Here is a 20,558-nt window from a genome sequence, read left to right as displayed (position 1 = left end):
ACGAAGGATATTCCTTCTCCTAGGAAGACCCGATCAGACTCAGAATCCTAGTTACAAGACATTTTGACAATGGTAAAACAAGACCAGCAAAGCCACCCGATGTGCCGACAATTTTGATAGGAGTCACACGTATCTCGTTCTCAGGGCAACACCGGATGAGACAGGCTACGAGTAAAACCAGCCCTCGAGTTTCCCTGAGGTGGCCCCGCAGGCGGCTCGGTTCGGACCAACACTTAGAGAAGCACTGGCCCGGGGGTGTTAAAATAAAGATGACCCTTAGGAGCATGACTCCCAAGGGAAAAGTAGGTGGTGGTGAGGCAAATGGTAAAACCAAGGTTGGGCCTTGCTGGAGGAGTTTTATTCAAAGCAAACTGTCAAGGAGTCCCCATAACACCCAACCGTGTAAGGAATGCAAAATCAAGGAACATAATACCGGTATGAAGGAAACTAGGGCGGCAAGAGTGGAACAAAACACCAGGCATAAGACCGAGCCTTCCACCCTTTACCAAGTATATAGATGCATTAAAGTAAATAAGATATAGTAATGATATCCCAACAATATCCATGTTCCAACATGGAACAAACTTCAACTTCACCTGCAACTAGCAACACTATAAGAGGGGCTGAGCAAAAGCGGTAACATAGCCAAACAACGGTTTGCTTGGAAAGATGGGTTAGAGGCTTGACATGGCAATATGGGAGGCATGATATAGCAAGTGGTAGGTCACGCGGCATAGCAATAGAGCGAGCAACTAGCAAGCAAAGATAGAAGTGATTTCGAGGGTATGGTCATCTTGCCTGAGATCCCGCAAGGAAGAAGAACGAGTCCATGAAGAAGACAAACGGACGTAGTTGAACGGATCCTCACAAACGCGACGTTATCGGAACTAACCCGAAGAAGCAACACCGGAAAGAAGCAAACAACATAGTAAACAACCATCACATGAACATGGCATGATGCACAACCAAGTATGATGCATGTCCGGTTTAATGAAACATGGCATGGCAAAGTGCACAAGCAAAACTATAAGTTAAGTGGAGCTCAATATGCAACGAGTTGCATATTGAGGGAAAACCACATTCAAGTTATTTAGTTCGATCTTGTTTGTGTACCCAACAACATTAAATGTTGATTAACATGGCAAGAGGTGAAAGCATATGAAAAATACCTATCTAGGCAAGTTTAAATGAGGCCGGAACAACAAGCAACAAGTCCGGAAAAATCCTCATGTGAATATTTTAGGTTTGGTACTGTTCTTCCCTAAACCATACTTTAGAGTTGTTAAACATGCAAAGTACTCCCACCATGTTAAACTAGGCATTTTTTCTACCCCATTTACATATAAAGTTTATTAAAACCGGAGCTACGGTTATTTAGTTATGAATTAAAGCATTTTAGCATGGCATTAGAGCAAAATTTAACAAACAACATTTTAAACATGGATGAAAGTTGCAAATTATTAATCTACACAAAATTCTAAGCATTTTACATGTATAACATATTTTAATGCGATGCACGGTTCATGAGTTATTAAATGCATGATGTCTAAGGGTTTTTCTGCAAAACTGTAATACACTAGATAATAGATAAATTCGCAGATCTGGGAAAAAACCTACGCAGACCGAAACTAACACTGGAGCAGGCCCAACAGGAGAAAAAAACAAAGGGGCGCTGGGGGGTTTTCTCACCATGGGCCTTGGCCCGTTCGGTGGAAGAGAGGCCGGCAAGGGAGGCGCTGGGCCGGCTGGATCTGGGAGGCCCACTGGCGGTCACTCGCAGACACAACGCAGTCAACGCGTGCGCTCGCTGCACGTGAATAGAGGCAGCGCACGGGATGGCTGCGGCGGCGTGTTGGAACTCCGATGAGGTAGGACTGGGCATTCGGTTACACCGAACCGATCGGTTCGGTACCTCGGTTAATTTTGGAATTCGGTTTACAGATTTTACTGACCGATCGATATTCTGAGAAACCAATAACCGAGAGTTCGGTCCACCGACGATTTGGTTCGGTCGTCGGTATAACCGAAGAGAGCCAACATGGGCGCCGCTGGACGAAGGCCTATGGAAGCTAGGCCACCTGGCGCCGCCAGTCGCCGCCGCGTGGGAGCTATGGGCGCTGCGCGCGCTGCCGTATGGGAGCTACTCGTTGGAGCCGGCCGGCCGCAGCCTGGAGCTAGGCAAATCCGCAACGGCGGCGTTGCGTGATGTGGCTCAACTCTGGAGCGCATTAGGATAAGCTGCAGCTACTGTGCCTGCACGTGGATGATAAAAGGGTAGGAAAAGGCTTCGTTTTTTTAACTAGGAAAAGGCTTCGTGTGGTGGTGTTGGATGGTCTGTCTCACATGGATGGGCTATTGGGCTTTGTACGGTCTTTAGTATGGCACAATAGTATTTCAGTCAGTTCGGGGATTCGGTTAACAAACTCCAACAACCGAATTCGCCGAGCTATATTCGGTTTCTGCCATTTGCCAACCGAGCTAACAACCGAATTCTCCGTGCTCGGTTTTTTCGGCTTCGGTTTTGGTTTTTTCGGCTCCGGTCTTCGGTTCTCGGTTTTTATGCCCACCCCTAGATGAGGCTCGGGACGGCTGGGAATAAGCGGATCCAGACGAGGACGGCCAGATCTGAATGTGGGGAGTCCATTTTGGTGGTCGAGGAGCTTGGCGGCGTCGGTGGTGGAAGTGCATGCTTCGGGCGCCCATGGCGGTGCTTCCATGGCAGAAAGAGGGAGAAGGTTAGAGAGAAGGGAACCCAAACAAGTTAAGAGGGAGGAGATATAGGGAGGCCAGAGAGGACCTGGGCTTCTGGTCACCGGCGATGGGGCTCGCCGGAGTGGGGGAACAGTGGGAGGCGCGGCGGCGGACGGAAGACGACAGGGTGCTCTCCCGATCCAGATCGGGATCAAGCGGGAGAGCCTCGGACGTGGGCGGTGGCTCGGGACGCTCGGGCCCTGGATGGGCTCGGGCGGGCCTCGCGCGGGCTCCGCGGGCCGCTGTGAAGTGGGGCGCGAGGAGGACAAGTGGCGGGGTGTGGTTGGCTGCGCGCGACGATGCTGCTGACGTGGCGGCGGCGCTGGGTGGTCCTGGCGGCGACTAGTGGTGGCGGGGGAGCGGGCCGGCGCTGAAAACGAGGAAGGCGACGGCGGCTGATGATTGGGGCGGCGCGGAAATTGAGGAGGGGTAGGTAGGAGGTCAAAAATGGCAGGGGAGGCGTCTATATATAGAAAGGGGGCTAGGGTTAGGGGTTTTGCTCCGTTTCTGGACCCTACGATCGTAATCGAACGGCACCGGGCGGAGGGGGAAACTAGGTGGGGTTTGTGGGCTGTGTAGGAGGGTTAGGCTGAGAGGAGAGTGGAGAGATACAACCCGGCACGGTTTCGGAGACCGAAAACGTCCGACGAAAAGACCGGCTACTATTGCCGCTCTATTTAACCGTTGGGGCAACAAACAGACTCCGAATGTGATGAAACTTGGCAGGCGGTCTACTGACAACACAACAACACTACACGCCAACTTTCAACCCATTCCGAGAACATTTTCCGGCCACTAATAAAATAATATTTCAGACGTGCCGCGGGCGCGTGCAAGTGTGTCTGGGCTCAGAACGGACAACGGAAAGAACTGGGGGAACCCGGACGAATGCAAGTTTTGAAAATATGATGATGCAATGCACATGATGACATGATAAAATGCAACACGCAAGCGAAAAATATGATAAAGACGACGAATAACTGGGAGACACCTGGCGCATCGGTCTCGGGGCGTCACAATTATTGACTCTAGTTCAAGTGGGAGACTATTGAAAATATGCCCTAGAGGCAATAATATTGTATTATTATATTTCCATTTTCGTAATTAAGAGTTTATATTTCATGCTATAACTGCTGTGATTCTGGAATATGTGATTCAGTGAAAAAATCGTATGCACGTGTGAAATGATAAAGGTATAATATATGTTCCCGGTCTTGCCTCTAAGACTGGCTCAAGTGTTGTTAGTGGTCATGTTTCCGGATTTTAGGATATTGTTAAGTGTAACGATAGTCCTAAAACAACAATGAGAGTATGACGTTAGAAGAACGATCATATTGAATCGACCCAATGTTATACTATGACATAATATCGTCTGAAATCAATTGTTATAACACGGAGTGTTAGCATGTGTTTTTAGTTCCTCGGACCATGAGAGTATCTTAGTCCTTCTATCGTACGATGGACTTTGGGGTTGCTCAAACGTCATCAGTAACTCAGCGATCATAACGACAACTCGGCGATGTCTAGGATCCAAGCCTGCTGGGGGATGACATCATAGGCTAGACGGCGATTCCGTCACAGGCGGGGCACTTTATCGACAAGGTCCGGAGCAAGTTTTTCAAATGAGGAACCATCAAGCCATGGATCCGTCTGAAACCTGCAAGTCTGGCCGTCGCCCAAAGTCCAAGCAGCCTCAGAGTGGAAAATCTGCTTGACCTCAGGGTCAGAGGGAGGGGGAGGTGTCTCCATGGCCGTTGCGGGTCGGTGGCCTGCAACCACATCCACCGCACACGCAGGGCGATCCCGGTCTGCTGGATATCGCATATGCCGAGGTCGCCCAGCTCCAAGGGCCGGCACACCAAGCCCAACTCATTGAGTAGTTCCCGCGCGCCTCCTTGCACCCGTGCCACAGGAAATCGCGGATGATGCGCCTGATCAACTTGTGGATTTGGGGGGGGGGAGCTGAGGGCCATGACGAGTAACAAGTGAACATGCATGACACATAGGACGTGTCGAACAAGCGCTAGCCGCTCGCCTCGGGATAGCAATGATGCTCGCCAAGTGGGAAGCTTCTTGGCGATCTTGTCGACCAAGGGCATGAGGGCGGATGAGAGTACCGTTCTCGTGGACAAAGGCAGTCTGAGGTAGCAATGAAGAGGACGTGGCTTGGTAGTTCAACATCTCGCAGTGGCCGCGGCAATGAGGGCCGGCATTGGATTTGCGTGATCGAGCACTAGGCGAAATTAGTGCGGTTCGGACGGTTGTGGATGGTTTGGGGTCGGCTTTGAAGATACCCTATATTAATATTAAAATAAAAGAAAAAAAAGTTTGGTGACCATCACGAAATATGCCGCCCGACCTCACCTGCCACGAGCCCCGGTCCGATTTCCGAAGCTGATTTAAGTTCCCAGGACCGTCCCGTCCAAATTTACGGGATTTTCCTTACCTGCCAAGTTTTACCCACTGACATGCTAGCCCCTTCCGCGACGAACCCAACCGCGAAGTGGGTGTGCGAAAAATCAGAGTAGCGATGACAAGAAAGCGTTTATTCCCCTCCCCGATTATTCCCGTCCGTGAACCACCAGAAACGCATCTCGTCGATATAGAATAAAAAAATAGGTAAATAAAAACCCCAGTTTCTTGCTAATCAGAGTAACAGAAGGCACTAATCGAGCCGCCGATTATCGGAGCATAAGTAAGACCAAACACTCCGTCACAGCGCACACACCACTCGAGTCCATCGTCCCCACTCTCCAGAGGAGGAGGAGAAGGGAGCGACACGGGAGCCATGTCGACCGGTGGCGCAGAGTCTGCGGCGGCGGAGGCGATGGCCTCGGAGGCGTACCTGGCGGGCGACGCTGTGAGGGAGGCGCGGGAGCTGGTGGCGGAGCTCTGCCGCCACTTCTACCTGCAGGGGTGGGTCACCGGCACCGGCGGCAGCATCACCGTCAAGGCCAACGACCCCACCGTGCCCCTCGCGCAGCAGCTCATCGTCATGTCCCCGTCCGGTAACTAACTCATGCGCTCCCCTCTTCTGTTCCCTGCTTCCGCTCGCCCGGCTCCGCGTCCCTCTCGCCGTACCTGTTCGATGAATTGTCAAACTGGGTTGCGAATCTCCTGTCGGCAAGGGGCCTTTCAATCGAGGTTGCGCTTGCTGGATGAATTGCACTTTTGACGAGTGTGGGCGTGCGATCCTTCCACCGATCTTCTTTCTTATCGTCACTTAATTGTTTGCCCAGCTACTAGCTTGCAATGATTGCCCACATTGGTGAAATGGCTGACTGAAAACTGATTTGTAGAATTATCCGCTAGCGTGTGTAGTTTAATGATGAGATTGGTGGTACTCGAGCCTGTTAGACATAGTTGACGTTATAGCTCTTGTGCAAGGCAAGTCAACTACATAACATAGCTGATCAGCTTGGCTGGACTTTGGCATTTGGAAGGTTAGGTTGCTATTTGATAGGACAAATTGCATTAGTATTTGAGAAGGTCAATTTTATGTTTTTTTTCCTTTTAGGGTGTTAGTTGGAGTTGGGTTTTGCACTTTTTGATCGCACCACCTACAGTGACTGTAGCTTTCGTACCATTGTGACGTTCTTTTTTTCTAATGCAAATGAAAGCTTGACGGAGCGATGCTGTGTGAACAGATCTACTAATTCTTTTATTCCAGCTATTAAGAGGGATCTTGAACTAAGAAATAGACCTGATAGCTAAAAGAGGGTATCCTGAGCAATTGCAGGAATGGGGTTCGTTGATATTCTTGGTATAGTAGATGCTATCACATACACCGTCAAACTCAATTTGATGGAATTGTATGGTCTTAAAGGGGATCTTCTATAATTCACACATAAGGTTTCGTCTAGTCATTAATAACTTGATTACTTTGCACTAGAATCAAGCATTTGAGTAAAAAGGCCTATGCCAATGATAATTTTGAGAGGAATGCTTCTATGCCCTCTAGTAAATTATTGGCACAAACTTTAAAGGAAACTAAAGGTTGGGGGTTAAAGGGACTAATCTCACCGGTTTTATTTAAGGAATGGTAGTTTCGGTATTAGTCAATATCTATTACGACTGCACATTCCACAGCAACGACCTGACTAACGATAATAACACCTCACCTTGGGTTGCATTCGTTGCCAGACGGATGTACATGAGACGAAAGAATGCATCAGTGCGTAACTACATGCCCCCCTAGGGCTTCGTAATTAAATCTCACCGTTGTTGTTGCCGTTTCAGTAGCAGCATCCTCACTTGCTGAGAGGCTGCCTACTAGGGTTTGCATTGCCAGTGACTGACGAGCTGAGTGATGTCAACTGCTGCTTGCACAACTACGCGACGAAACCTTGGTCAGATCATGTTTGTGCTGTCCAGATCCAGCTCGCGCATTACTCCACTGATAGTAGCAGATTGGGGGTAACATATGGCTGTGATTGTAATGGTTGTCATTGATGCCACAACGCCACTGGCCAGGTACACCACCGCTGCTCCCAAGTCCCAAGCCCATAACATGGGCTTGAAAGCAGGTTCTAACTGTCTAACGTGGAACAACTGTTTCTAATTTGCCCTCAGCTATAACTAAGCACTAGTGCTCTGGAATTTGTGTAAAAAACACAGCGGGAAAGCATAGAAGCGCTGCTCTAATTTTCATGAAGCTAAATTATGTTCCATGTACGGACATATAATTCACAGTTTCGAATGCATATTATCATTCTTAGACGCATGCTCTAATGGCGATTCTTTTGCATGGCTGCACTCTGAAGATACTCCCTCCATCCGGAAATACTTGTCGGAGAAATGGATGTATCTAGACGTATTTTAGTTTAAATACATCCATTTTTATCCATTTTTCTGACAAGCATTACCGGACGGAGGGAGTACTTATGATTATTAAGTATGTTGTGGGAATAGCTAAAAATCAGAGTCCCGAACGACTTGGACCGACGTCAAGGAAGGGAAGTTTGGAGACCTTGGAAAGTCCCGTATGGCCCTAGTCAACAATCAAGCCTCCCTCGGTGCTTTTGTGACATATGACTAGGCCGTGCTCGGTTAAACATTGAAGTGTTATTTTGTCGAGTGTATGGCGGCCTTCGTTGTAAGGTCGTCGTACACCCCCCTCCCCCCTACTTGCTTAATTTCTGTCGTAACTATGGGTTAAGAGATACACCTGATCCCTATTGTCTTGACGACAACAACAAAATATCTTTAAAAGGACAGCTTTTGAACTACCTTAAGCACTATATGCCTAAAAAAAGTCGCCGCCAAAAGCTGTCAACTGATCTTTTTTCTTCAAAATATCATCTTTGATATGCTTATAAAAAACGTAAATACAATAGTTTGTTGTGTTATATATTGATTTGACCATAGGAATGATATGTAGTGTTGTAATCCAAAAGAAAACATGATTTTGTATTAGATACTCTGCTTGTACTATCAGTGACAAGCTGATAACATGAGTTGTTTATCTGGTGTAGGCGTGCAGAAGGAGAGGATGGCAGCAGAGGACATGTACGTGATGTCAGCAGAGGGCAAGGTGATATCTGCACCAGTAGCAAAGCCATGGCCACACAAGCATCCAAAGTGTTCAGACTGTGCACCTCTGTTCATGAAGGTTGTCATGTTTCCTTTGTTTTATTTGTTCTATTGTTTGAGATTCCTTTACATGTGGTCTAATTTCCTTGATGTTTTTGCAGTCTTATCTAATGCGAGGAGCTGGAGCTGTGATTCATAGCCATGGCATGGAGACTTGCATGGCCACAATGCTCAATCCTGGTGCAAAGGAGTTCAGGGTGAATCCTCATAGTCTTTTTTATATTTCCCATGGAATTTAGCTAATTCACAAAGTCTCATTTGTATTTGCATAATATTTTCCTGTAGTGCTTATACTAATGCAAGTTCAAGAATTAAGCACATCATGTCTGAATTAATGCTGAGATCGGGAATTCCTTATCCTCATGCAATACAAACAACAACAACAAACAAGTTGGGGTAGGTTAGAGCTGAAACCCATAAGATCTCGAAACCAACTCGTGGTTCTGGCATGTGGATAGCTAACTTCCACGCACCCCTGTCCATGGCTAGTTCTATGGTGATATTCCAGTCCTTCAGATCTCTCTTTATGGACTCCTCCCATGTCAAGTTTGGTCTACCCTGACCTCTCTTGACATTATCAGCACACTTTAACCGTCTGCTATGCACTGGAGCTTCTGGAGGCCTGCGCTGTGTATGCCCAAACCATCTCAGACGATGTTGGACAAGCTTCTATTCAATCGGTGCTACCCCAACTCTATCACATATATCATCATTCGGGATCCTCATGCAATACAATGCTGACAATAAAAGTGAAAACCACATTATGGACACCTTCTGATTCTGATTAATTGTGAAAGGATAATCATTTATACTTTCCATATTTTCATCTCCATCGTATACACTTTCAAGAGTTATTAGCATGTGCTGTGCTGCTGGTTAGCATAGTGATTCAGTAATCTGGAGTTCTGTTTTTTTCCCTACGTTCCTCTTGTGTCATGCAAAAACATCACGCCAGAAAATCATGAACACTAGCACATAGAGTTGCAAAATTTCTCTATATGTAGATTTGGTCTACCAGTGTCATACAGATATGCTTCCACTATTTGGATCAGTGATACAGACTGTGATCTTAGAGCATCTCTAGCAGACCCTGTATAATGCCGACCAGCAAAATGCGTATACAGTTTGCAGAATCCTTTTTTACGGGTCCGCTTTGTGGGGTCTGCTTGGCCGCCGCCCGCGCCGGCCCGTAAATCAGTAATTTGCATTTCAATTTCGGGCATGAAAACACATTTCTTTGCTTCTTTATTTTCTTCAAGGGCATTGGATACATAATAATTCACCAAATCTTTGCTAGAATAGCAAGACCAAAGAAAACAAGAACCAGAATCAGGCATTTTAGAAGATATCCAACTTCCATAACTGCTCTCACTAGTTGGATCAACATCTTCTCCATGCATTCATTGTTTTTTGAGATAGCTTACCAGGCTTGACGCCTGGTTCCATGCATTCATTGTTGATCTGCGGATCTTGATCTTGTATTCTTCATTCTTCTTTGATTCTAAAGAAGTAGACGTTGCTTCCCTTCTAGTTTCTTCTCTAATTGCACATGCAGCCGCATCATTAGCCTCAATTCTACCACCGAGTGCACGAACATCTATTAAGTTTCTTTCTATCAATAAATCGATGTATTCTTCTTCCCAAAACCAGAATGAGCATCCATCTTCCTACACACATGACCATCTCAATAGGCTATCGAAATTGAACCGAATAGGTTGACAAAGCCGAATGAAAACAAGAGCATACCCCGTCGTTTTCGCATTTGAAGAATACCCATCTGGGGTGTTTCGGCGTGCTAGATGTTAGTCGCAGCAATGTCTGCGTGCAGTCGTCGCACTGTATGAGCTGCATCGGCGAGCCGCTGCGCGAGCTCCGAGCCCGGGCGACGGCCGGCCGAGTACTTGCCGGCAAACCGACGACGGCTGCTAGAGGACGAACCAGTACCTGCATGCGGCGCTGGGGCTTTGCTGGGGCTGTGCGGGGTGCTCCCCGACCAATCCATGGCTTGGCGCAGCCACCGGTGGCCGGAAACGCCAAATCCGGCGGCCGCGACAAACAGCCGCCGATCTGCAACTATCCGGCCGGCCGAGGTAGGAGGAAGTGGTGGAGGACAATCTTGGGCGAATCTCGGGCGTGTGGCGGCCTGCCGGCGTGATCCCGACGGCTGGTATGGCTGGAATCGTAGGCGGCGGCCCGGCGGTGGTGGGTGGGGAAAAGTGTGGGCTGAAATCCCCCCCCCCCCTCGGCCAACCGCTACCGCTATATGCAGGGCATCGACGGGGCGAGGGGGAGAACCCGCGTTTTCGCGGGTTGGGGTGGGACTTCTGCCACGCCCCGCAAAATTTTTTACGGCTCCGACGCGTTTCCGGGGTCTGATCGGGCAGCATTTTTCGCGTGGACCCGTATTTTGGCGGTTATTTTGCGGGTCGGGGCATTTTATGGGGTCTGCTAGAGATGCTCTTTATACAGACCCCCTAAGTTGTGCACACCATGAAGTTTATGACATTTAGAAATGTGTATGGTTGATACATTATTGATTCACAACTCTTATGGTGGGGTGTGTGCGATATGTTTTGTCCTGCATGTAGAATGTAGATAATAAACGTGACTACATATGCCATATAATTATCCAATATATGTGCCTTGAAAGTCAATTAGGAATAGTGAAGAATACTTGCCATGCTGACATATTTGAAATTAAAAAAATATAAAATACCGTACTCTACATGTTGCATGGTACACACAACACGTAGGTTGCTATATGAAGTTCCGCCACTGCTAATTCCCGCAGGAGTCTTCTCATTCCCAGTGTGGCTGATCATCCTCTCAGACCAGCTACTGATCATTGCCTAGGAGATTTCTCGAGAAGTCTTTAGTGCTCATTTTGGGCAACTCTGCAATATATTTCTTTCGTGGAGTGGCATGTATAATTCTCCTTTAATTGGATTAAGGGATCCTCCAGATAATTTCTTTATGCCCATCAAAGAACCTTGAGATGCAGTCACTTGCGGATTTCTTCAAATTGTTGTAGTGTCTCAACCCCATACCCATTGTTTTAGTCAACGAGGTTAACAGCAAGATTCAGGACAAAACTATAGTAACAGAGCTCTCAAGATACCACTGACATGTGCCGTACTAATAGGTAACTGTAACACAAATAGCAAAGACTTTTCGAAATATTATTCGTGTGTGACGCACGACTTACAGTGATAGTTGATCCTGTTTTACAAAGCTCTCGGCTTAATTAAGTCCATTGCTATCTGATACTAAATGACTTGCTGTATTTGTGACCATATACTGATCTGCTGATCTTACTGCAGATGACACATATGGAGATGATTAAAGGAATCAAAGGTCATGGGTACACCGATGAATTGGTGATTCCCATAATTGAAAATACTCCTTATGAGTATGAGCTCACAGACTCTCTAGCTGAAGCGGTATGCTACTAGTGTCCTTTGTTTCAAGTTTCCATCATTTCAGATTCCTTGATATCCAGTCTATGGGTGCAAATACAACCTTCTATTAGTATTTAGTTTTATTGTTCTCTTGAATTGTACTGATAAATAAGATGGTTCCAGGATTGGGATCAGGCAATGTTGTAGGCAGCAAAATAATCAATAGCATCATCTCATTCATCTGATCATTTAGTCACTACCCTATAATCAAGCTGATTAAAGGGCACGGTTATTCCTTTGTATCATGGATAGCAAAAAATATTAGTTACAACGAGATTAGTCTATAAGAAACATGGTTGGATCTAGCAGCACTTGACATTAAGTTATTACAGATTGCAGCATACCCTAAGGCAACTGCTGTCCTGGTACGGAACCATGGAATTTATGTGTGGGGTGACTCCTGGATCAATGCCAAGACACAGGTATGCTTTATTTCCATGACTTAGGTTTCTGTATCAGGTATCAGGTGTGGGTGCTTATTCATCTCCTCTCATTGTCTCTTCGTCTTTTTTTAAGTTATCAGTTCGTTTGGTATAATTTCTTAGATCTATGATCTATGTCCACACGCTACCCTTCTCTTACTTTTAAAGGTCATTTAATGATTTGCATCCAAACTTTCTGAAATTTAGTCAACAATATGTTTTATCCAATCTAGATTATACATATGCAGAACTCAAATAAATTCTCCAGTGTAGCCCTCTATAGTAGCAGAGGGATAGTTTATTCCTCTTTTTTATGAGTCATGTGACATAGTTTTAGTGTGCTGTGTTGAGGAATGATTCTTATGCTTCCTGGAATTTATGCGAGGGCAGATATTCAGTACTTTCTATGGCCTTGCTTTTCAGGCTGAATGCTATCATTATCTTCTTGATGCTGCCATGAAGATGTATCAGTTAGGGATTGACTGGACAACTCCTGAGCATGGTCCAATAAACAGTGCCAAAAGATTGCGTAGTGTTGCAAGTCTTGGGGTTCCTAATGGATGTCATACAGCCAAATCATCAAAGGTCAGTTCTTTTTTCCCATTAATTTGTGAATTCACTCCTTTTGTAGTACTCGTAGATCATTGTATCATGGACAACAGCGGTTGTAAATCCTGTTTTTCTCTGATTTTTTATTTTTCAGTTGCAGGATGCTACTTACTGCAAAATAGTCCCATATATATTATTGAACAAATTCAAAGTGTTTGACTTAATTTGAATTATGTAATTTTAGTTGAATCCATATATTGGAATATTTCCAATCTGAATAATGCCCTGGAGATATTTATTTGGGTTCTGCACATTACTTCTGGCTTGTATGAATTTTATCAAGAATTTTTGGAGTCAGTTCGTATTTTTCCCAACTAGTTCTTTTGTCCTCCAACCTGAACCACTCAAGCAACCAGCCATCATCTAGCCCAAGCTACAGCCCAGTCTCATAGTTCTCTTTCTTTGACATGTGACTGTATCATCTTTGTCAGATTTCTTCAAGAGTAAAATCCACTGGAGGCCTAAAAGTATTCAAAGTGTGTCCTAATAGTATGAAAATGCACACCTGAGTCCCAATGGTGCAAATAGTGATTCATCGCAGGTCCTACCCGGATCTCACCAGCTCGCTAGCGCATTGGACAATGCCACGGGGGCTCTATTTTGCAAAACAAAACAAAAAAAGAAGTTTCTGGGTCCTGCAAAACGCGAATGGTTGAGAAAAACATGAATTGAACTCCAAAATATCTGGGAACAATCACATAAAAATGCAGAATCCATAGCACATCCCTATCAATTTTGTTTCCAGTATCTGGACTTAACTCAAATTACATAATTTAAATTAATTCAATCACTTGAAAAAATACATGGGACAACTTCTGCAATAAGTAACATCCTTGCAACTTATACAGTATATTATTACTTGTGTGTTTCCTTAACTGGTTTGTGGTTGCTGTGTCCGGGCAACCCAACTGTTTGATGTTTTTCTTGAATACCTGTACTCACACTGTTCATTGCAGCATTGTGTTGTACTTGACATCGAAGGAACAACAACACCAATATCATTTGTGACTGATGTTATGTTTCCTTATGCCCGTGATAATGTGCGGAAGCATCTGACTTCTACATACGATTCCGAGGAAACCAAAGAAGACATCAAACTTTTACGCATCCAAGTAAGTTATGGTAAAGGAATTTAACGATGTCCTGTGAAGCTAGCTCTTGGAGCATCCAAAAATCAAACTTGATAGTACTAGCATATAATATTTGATTTCCTTGCACAAATTAGTTTGTTTTACTCGAGTTCTAACAGACTAGTGACCAATTATTCAGGTCGAAGAAGACCTGAAAATTGGAGTTGTTGGGGCTACTCCAGTTGCACCGGATGATGCTGGCAAAGAAGAGGTTATCAGTTCTTTAGTCGCTAATGTTGAAGCAATGATCAAAGCAGACCGGAAGATTACATCATTGAAACAACTTCAGGTACCTTTCATATTCCATTCCAGTGCTGGAAACATATATCTTTTCATTTGATGGAGTTATCTTCTATTGGCTAATTCCAGGGACATATATGGAGGACTGGGTTTGAAAGGAAAGAACTGAAAGGAGTTGTTTTTGAGGATGTTCCCGAGGCACTGAAGAACTGGCAATCTCAGGGTATGAAGGTATGTATCCATTTGGTCAAACTCTTCTGAAATGTGAACTAGGCTTTTGAGGCATAAAACTGGATTGTCATCGGATGTGTTTATTTTTCATACTTCATAACTGAGTGATTTAGGTCAGAAAGTTGACTCCTGAGCTAAAGTATCAAGAACAATGGCCATGCCAGAACTCTGTAAATCATTCACAGAAAAATAGTGTACTTTCGCTACGTGCCCAACCATTGAGATGGTCATCAAACATTTGCTCCACGGTTTGTCTGTTGTACTTTCATGCGCAGAAGGACTGATGCATGTAAGCAATATCAGTTTGAATAAAGCAGAATGATGCTACGGAATCCTCAGTCCTTCACCATACTGAGAAATCATTTTTTTTTCAGCTGTTAGGTTGTCAAAAGTCCACCTAAATGTAGTGAAGCATGGAGAAGCACAGGGAAATGGTTTTCTAATAGAACAGAAGAATCTATATTTGTATTAGTTGAACATGGTAGATGTACCGAGCTCTGTTATACTTAAAAGAGAATAAAGTAAAAAGGAGTGAAGATGAAATAGTGATACATGTAGTAATAACTATATGTTAGTTTAGTCATGTGACGTGATCTTAGAATGTGAAAGTTAGCTAAAATAGAGCTAGGATTGTAGTTTCAAGTATATTTTGTCTTGTGTATGTATTCCTGTGTAAGTGTCCAATCACTTGATAAAAGATTATATATGCTTTCCAACAGGTTTACATATACTCAAGTGGCAGTAGAGAGGCACAGAAGCTACTATTTGGACATACATCTTATGGTGATCTGCGGCAATTTCTGTGTGGTTTTTTCGACACCACAACCGGGTAAGCTTTCGATTTCTTGTTCTATTTGTCCTTTCAAAAGTGAATATGGAATTACGATTCTCTCTCACTCGTACACAGAAACAAAAGAGAAGCAAGGAGTTATTTTGAGATCTCGCAATCACTTGGGGTGGACAATCCGTCTCAAATCTTATTCATCACAGATGTGTTGCAAGAAGCCGTTGCCGCAAAGAGTGCAGGTATGTCTAGGCTAGTTCCACTCCGCAATACTAGGATATTTGTGGACAAATCATAGTTTTGTCTTCTGGAGTGTCCACACTTTCCTGGCGTGTGTGCGCACTCACTGGCTAAGATAGCACTTCCTCCGTTCACTATTATAAGATGTTATAACTTTTTTCTAAATCAGATGTATATAGGCGCACTTAGTGTGTTTGTTCACTCGTTTCAATCCGTATGTAGTCCAAATTGAAATATCCAAAAACGTCTTATAATAGTGAACAGAAGGAGTATTCATTAAGGAGTAAACGTCGATTTTATTGTATATGTTGAAATATCTTATCTATTAGGAGTAAACTTTGATTTTTATTGTATATCTTCAGGTTTCGAGGTAATAATCTCCATTCGCCCGGGGAACGCACCGCTTCCTGCGAATCATGGCTTCCGGACTATCAGTTCCTTCAGTGAGATCTGACAAATGTGCAAGAAACGAACATGCCAGGGAATCTCTATTGGGTGTGTAACATGACAGTGCTTCGTGGCCCCCCGGATCATGTTCTTGTAATAGTAGTATAGAGCCTTCGTAGGCATCGGATTGCAATAAAACAAGGGTGGCAGAATAAAAGAGGAAGAATTTGCATGTAGTCCTGTGCATGTAAACGTGCGTATGTGTGTGCTTCAGTGATTGTACTTTGGGTTTTTGGGAAATCCGTGTTTGCCAATGAGAGAACAGAACTCTGTCTCTGTCCAAACCAATGACCGAGCCCAAACAAACAGATTTTTCGTTTGGTCTTATCTGGTTTCCCAAAGAAAACCGATCTAAGGGACGAGAGAGTGGAAGATAACGAGGCAGGGATTTGTTGGGATGGACGGCTTGGCCTATTGCGACGGGACGATAAGAGTTTTCATTTATTTTTTCAGATTTTATTATGGACTATTTTTTGCTTCTGTGATGAAACCCCAAATTTTGACCCAAAACAAAACAAAAAACGACTGAGCCTGAATCTGAAGAACGGAATATTAACTTTATACTCCCTCTGTAAAGAAATATAAGAATGTTTAGTCGTTTAGTTGCAAATTAATTATGAATGAACACTATCTCAGTATCCAAAATCAAATCCCCAACTAGCCCACCCCTTCCACTAAATCCAGCACTCCTGATACTTTTGAGAATTTCCTACCAAAATTAAATTTCCACTATTCCACTCCTTCCACTAAATCTTGCACTCCACTAAATCCCCAACTATTCCTACCTGGTACTACTGACTGGAATGAGTGATGGTCTTCAGTGAACCTACTTCTCTATGTTTGCTTCGGAACGAGATTTTTCTCCGATGCCACCAAGCTTTGGTTCAGCCAAGATCATTTTTGTTAGCTTCGATACCTCCGAGGCTAACATTTTTGATATTTCCGAGCACTTCTCGGTTTGCTACGGCCCTCGTTCTCAATATAAGTCTGGTACTCCTAAGCACATTCTATATGTTATCCTCGAGTCGTGACTTAGCCGTTTATGCACTGATTTCATTTCGGGGCTTGCTTTGTTGACCCCCAGAACCTCCGAGAATCTTTATGCCTGGTATCTTTGACCTTTTTGTTATGCCTGGTATCACAGGAACAAGCTCCCTTGTGCCTGGTATTTTTGACCTTTTTGTTTCTAGTACCTCTATGTATTCGGATCTTTGATATGCTTACTATAAAACCCAGTACGTCCAAGTACCACACACTTCGGGGAATGTTTGTCTTCCCGCCAGACCATTCACATTTGAATTTGTCTGACAATACTGTGGAGAACTATTGAGACTTACGGGCTAGTTTCATTTTCCTGTGTGACTGTTTGATTTTTGCTTTCTCTATGAATAGACCCCCACACTCCATATTTTGGAACAAACCTTGAGAGCCTTAGTGAATATATTTGGGAGTAGAACTTTGAGAGTTTGATGGACAAGCTCCTCCTTTGCTTGAACATCTTCTTTGCGCTCCATCTCTCTTTGTGTCAAACCTATATTTGTGTGAGAGAGATCCCATGGTTTCATGAGAGAGTTGATTAATATCTTCTAAGGAAATATCAAAATGAATTTACTTTGCTCGTTACTCTTGAAGTGTGCACCTCCTAGATGGTTATGAGTCTCTTGAGAGCCTTCAAGTTGTGAAGAATCACGAGATTATACAAGGCCTGGTTGTAGGATCATTTAGTATGTCTAGAAGGGATGAGGGTGAATAGACTACAACCACAACCTTGAGGAACTTTTTCCCAACTTTAAGTTCTTGGTAATTTTAAGTTTAACTAGCCATTCCCTAAGACTTTCAACACATGCAAGTGTACAAAGAGCAAAGCGGTGGAAATAAACTACTTGCACAAGTGTGGGAGATCATGGATATGGTTTACAGGGACGGTCGATAGACCTATCACAAAAAATCTACCTAGTTTTAGGTTTCACAATTTTAGAGCAAGGGAGGCTAGTTGATCATATTTCAATTCAAGCAAGCATGACAAGTATAGCACCAAAAATGAGATAACTTGCATGAAAATAAAGAGATTGAGTTGCAAGTGCAAGCATAGATGGACGCTGTAATTTTTTTCCATGGTGCAGATAGTTGGCACAATTTAAAGTGCACTCACGCCCTTAATCATATTTTGATATTGATGACAATATATTTATAGGAGACTAATGATGTTTGCTAAGTTAATACACATGTTTTAGTCCCTATGGTAATTCGTGTGTGGATCATAGACCCCCAAAATGATTATGACTCAAGAAATGTGCAACAACGACGAGAAGCCAAGCTTTTCACTTTATTCTTGAGTTATAGGGATCCTCATTACTAAGAGAGGATCAAAGGGTTTCGCGAAATATTTGCTTAGCTCAAAATAATCATTCCATTCCATTCATACCCAAAAAAGTCCAAATCAAAATAAGCCTAACCAAACCTTATACTTTGGTGCGAAAAGAAATAGTGAAAATAAACATTTCATGTGCAAGTCGAACTGTCCGGAAAGTCGCCGAAATGTTTGGCTACTTTATCTGAAACATCATAAGCTCAAAATTGGAGGCGGATGTTTAGTCAGGTAGCTATCCAGCGTAGAGTTTTTGCATGCCTACCCTCACTGAGACATCGGTAGCTAAAATCATTAGCTAGACGTTGTGCCGAACGATCACACATGAGATGGTTCTATCCAACTAACCCCGCTGGATTGATTCTGTTGGTTTCTGGGTTGTTATCGGAGTATTTTTCCGGCAAATTGTTCGATAGGGTATTTTAGGGCATCTCCAGCCGCGTCCCCAACAGGCCCCCCCAGGTCACTTTTTCGGCGCCGGCGCCGAAAAAACGGCACAGTCGCACCCCCAGGACGCCGAAAATCGCCGGCTCGGACCTTTTTTCCGCCCGGCGGTCACAGGCCGAACTCGGCGCGCTGGGGAGCAGTTCTGGGCTCCGGCGCTAGGGAAAAGCACGCCTGACCCACACCGACAGGGAAAAAGTCAAGGTTTTCTTCCCCCGACTCGCCTCGCACCCCCCGCGCCCTCGGCCACCACTAGCTATATCCCGGCGACGGCCGCCGCCCTACTCCGCTAGATAGCCATTCCCCGCCGGGAAATAGCAGCGCTTCGCCGCGGCAGCCCCTCCCACAGCAGCTGGGCGTTTCCGACCGCCGTTTCCGGCCGCGGAGGCGCGGTTTAACGGCGGGTGCACGCCCACCGAGCGCAAGGTGTTCGGCGTTTTGCCTGTCTCGGCGATGGACTCGGATGACGAGGAAGAGCTCGCCGCGCTGCTGGAGGAGGAAGCCGCGGCCGACGTCCAGGAAGAAGAGCATCTGATGGTGCTCGCCGCCCTCGCCCAGCTGCTGGCGAGCAATGAAAAGCCGCGGCGAGGTGGCTCGGCGCCGGGGCGGGTGAAAGCAAAGAACCGGCATCGTCTCCAAGGCTACTGCATGCTCTACTCCAACTACTTCGCCGATGCTCCATTTCATGGCGAGAGAACATTTCGGCGCCATTATCGGATGAGCCGAAAGCTCTTCCTCAGGATTGTGAATTCCATCCAAGAGTTCGACAACTACTTCAAGTGCAAGATGGATTGCACTGGCGCTCCTGGATTCACCTCCATCCAGAAGTGCACGACAACGATGAGGATGCTTGCATATGGAGCTCCCAATGATTCACTCGACGACTATGGGCGCATGGTCGAGTCACCAGCATAGAGTGTTTCTACAATTCTGTCGGGCAGTGCTGGCAGTGTTTGGGCCACAATACTTGAGAACACCCAATGCGGAAGACACTGCTCGGATCCTAGCCCAGAATGCAGCAAGAGGATTTCTTGGGATGCTTGGAAGCATCGACTGCATGCATTGGAAATGAAAGAATTGCCCATTTGGTTGGCAGGGGATGTACAAAGGCGCCAAAGGCGGTTGCAGTGTGGTGCTTGAGGCGGTAGCCACACAGGACCTCTGGATTTGGCACTCCTTTGGTATGCCAGGAACTCACAATGACATCAACGTGCTGCAGTGCTCTCCTGTTTTTGCCAAGCTCGTTGAGGGTCATTCTCCTCCGGTGAACTTCGAGATCAATGGGCACCAATACAACAAGGGGTACTACCTAGCAGATGGTATCTATCCGAGATGGTCGACATTTGTGAAGACGATCTCAAACCCTGTGCCAGGAGGCAAGAACGCCTGGTTTGCGAAAGTTCAGGAGGCTTGCCGGAAGGATGTCGAGCGGGCATTTGGTGTGCTCCAATCTCGATTCGCTGTTGTTTGATACCCCGCTCAGACCTGGTCGAAAGATCAAATGTGGGAGATCATGACTTGCTATGTCATCTTGCACAACATGATCATCGAGAGCGAGCAAGAAGACCCGATGTTTGACACTGAACCATACTAAGGCAGGGTCCTCTAGCCGAAGTTGATCACCAGCTACCGACAACTTGGACTGCCTATCTCAGTATGCGTCAGGAGATCTGAGACCCACAGCTGCATCATCAACTGCAGAAAGATCTGATTGAGCACCTATGGAGGCTCAAGGGGGACGCCGTGTGATGAAATACGAGTTTTTATTTGTTGAACTATATAATTTGTATTGAACTATTTGTTGTTGTACTATTTTTTGAAGTATTTGATTTTTCTGTGATG

At 45.2% G+C, this 20,558-nt stretch overlaps 1 protein-coding gene across 1 annotated transcript; it reads left to right on the top strand.

Moving 5' to 3' along the window:
- Positions 1-5,429: 5,429 nt before the first annotated feature.
- On the top strand, positions 5,430-16,080 carry LOC123102660 (probable bifunctional methylthioribulose-1-phosphate dehydratase/enolase-phosphatase E1). Its single transcript, XM_044524080.1, has 12 exons — positions 5,430-5,759; positions 8,226-8,362; positions 8,445-8,540; positions 11,664-11,783; positions 12,134-12,223; positions 12,647-12,808; positions 13,789-13,944; positions 14,102-14,251; positions 14,332-14,433; positions 15,153-15,262; positions 15,341-15,459; positions 15,820-16,080. The coding sequence occupies exons 1-12, from the start codon at positions 5,540-5,542 to the stop codon at positions 15,909-15,911; spliced, it is 1,554 nt and encodes a 517-aa protein (XP_044380015.1). The 5' UTR covers positions 5,430-5,539; the 3' UTR covers positions 15,912-16,080.
- Positions 16,081-20,558: the final 4,478 nt, after the last annotated feature.

The sequence above is a fragment of the Triticum aestivum genome, chromosome 5A (assembly GCF_018294505.1).
Source record: "Triticum aestivum cultivar Chinese Spring chromosome 5A, IWGSC CS RefSeq v2.1, whole genome shotgun sequence".
NCBI lineage: Eukaryota > Viridiplantae > Streptophyta > Magnoliopsida > Poales > Poaceae > Triticum > Triticum aestivum.
This window is presented reverse-complemented; position numbering and strand designations above follow the sequence as displayed.

What these genes read in the sequence shown, in the direction of transcription:
- LOC123102660 (XM_044524080.1), top strand. Translation starts at nt 5,540, where the DNA reads ATGTCGACCGGTGGCGCAGAGTCTGCGGCGGCGGAGGCGATGGCCTCG. An exon ending in CTGGTGCAAAGGAGTTCAGG is followed by an intron (nt 8,541 to 11,663) that starts GTGAATCCTCAT and finishes ATCTTACTGCAG; the next exon opens with ATGACACATATGGAGATGAT. An exon ending in CGTTGCCGCAAAGAGTGCAG is followed by an intron (nt 15,460 to 15,819) that starts GTATGTCTAGGC and finishes GTATATCTTCAG; the next exon opens with GTTTCGAGGTAATAATCTCC.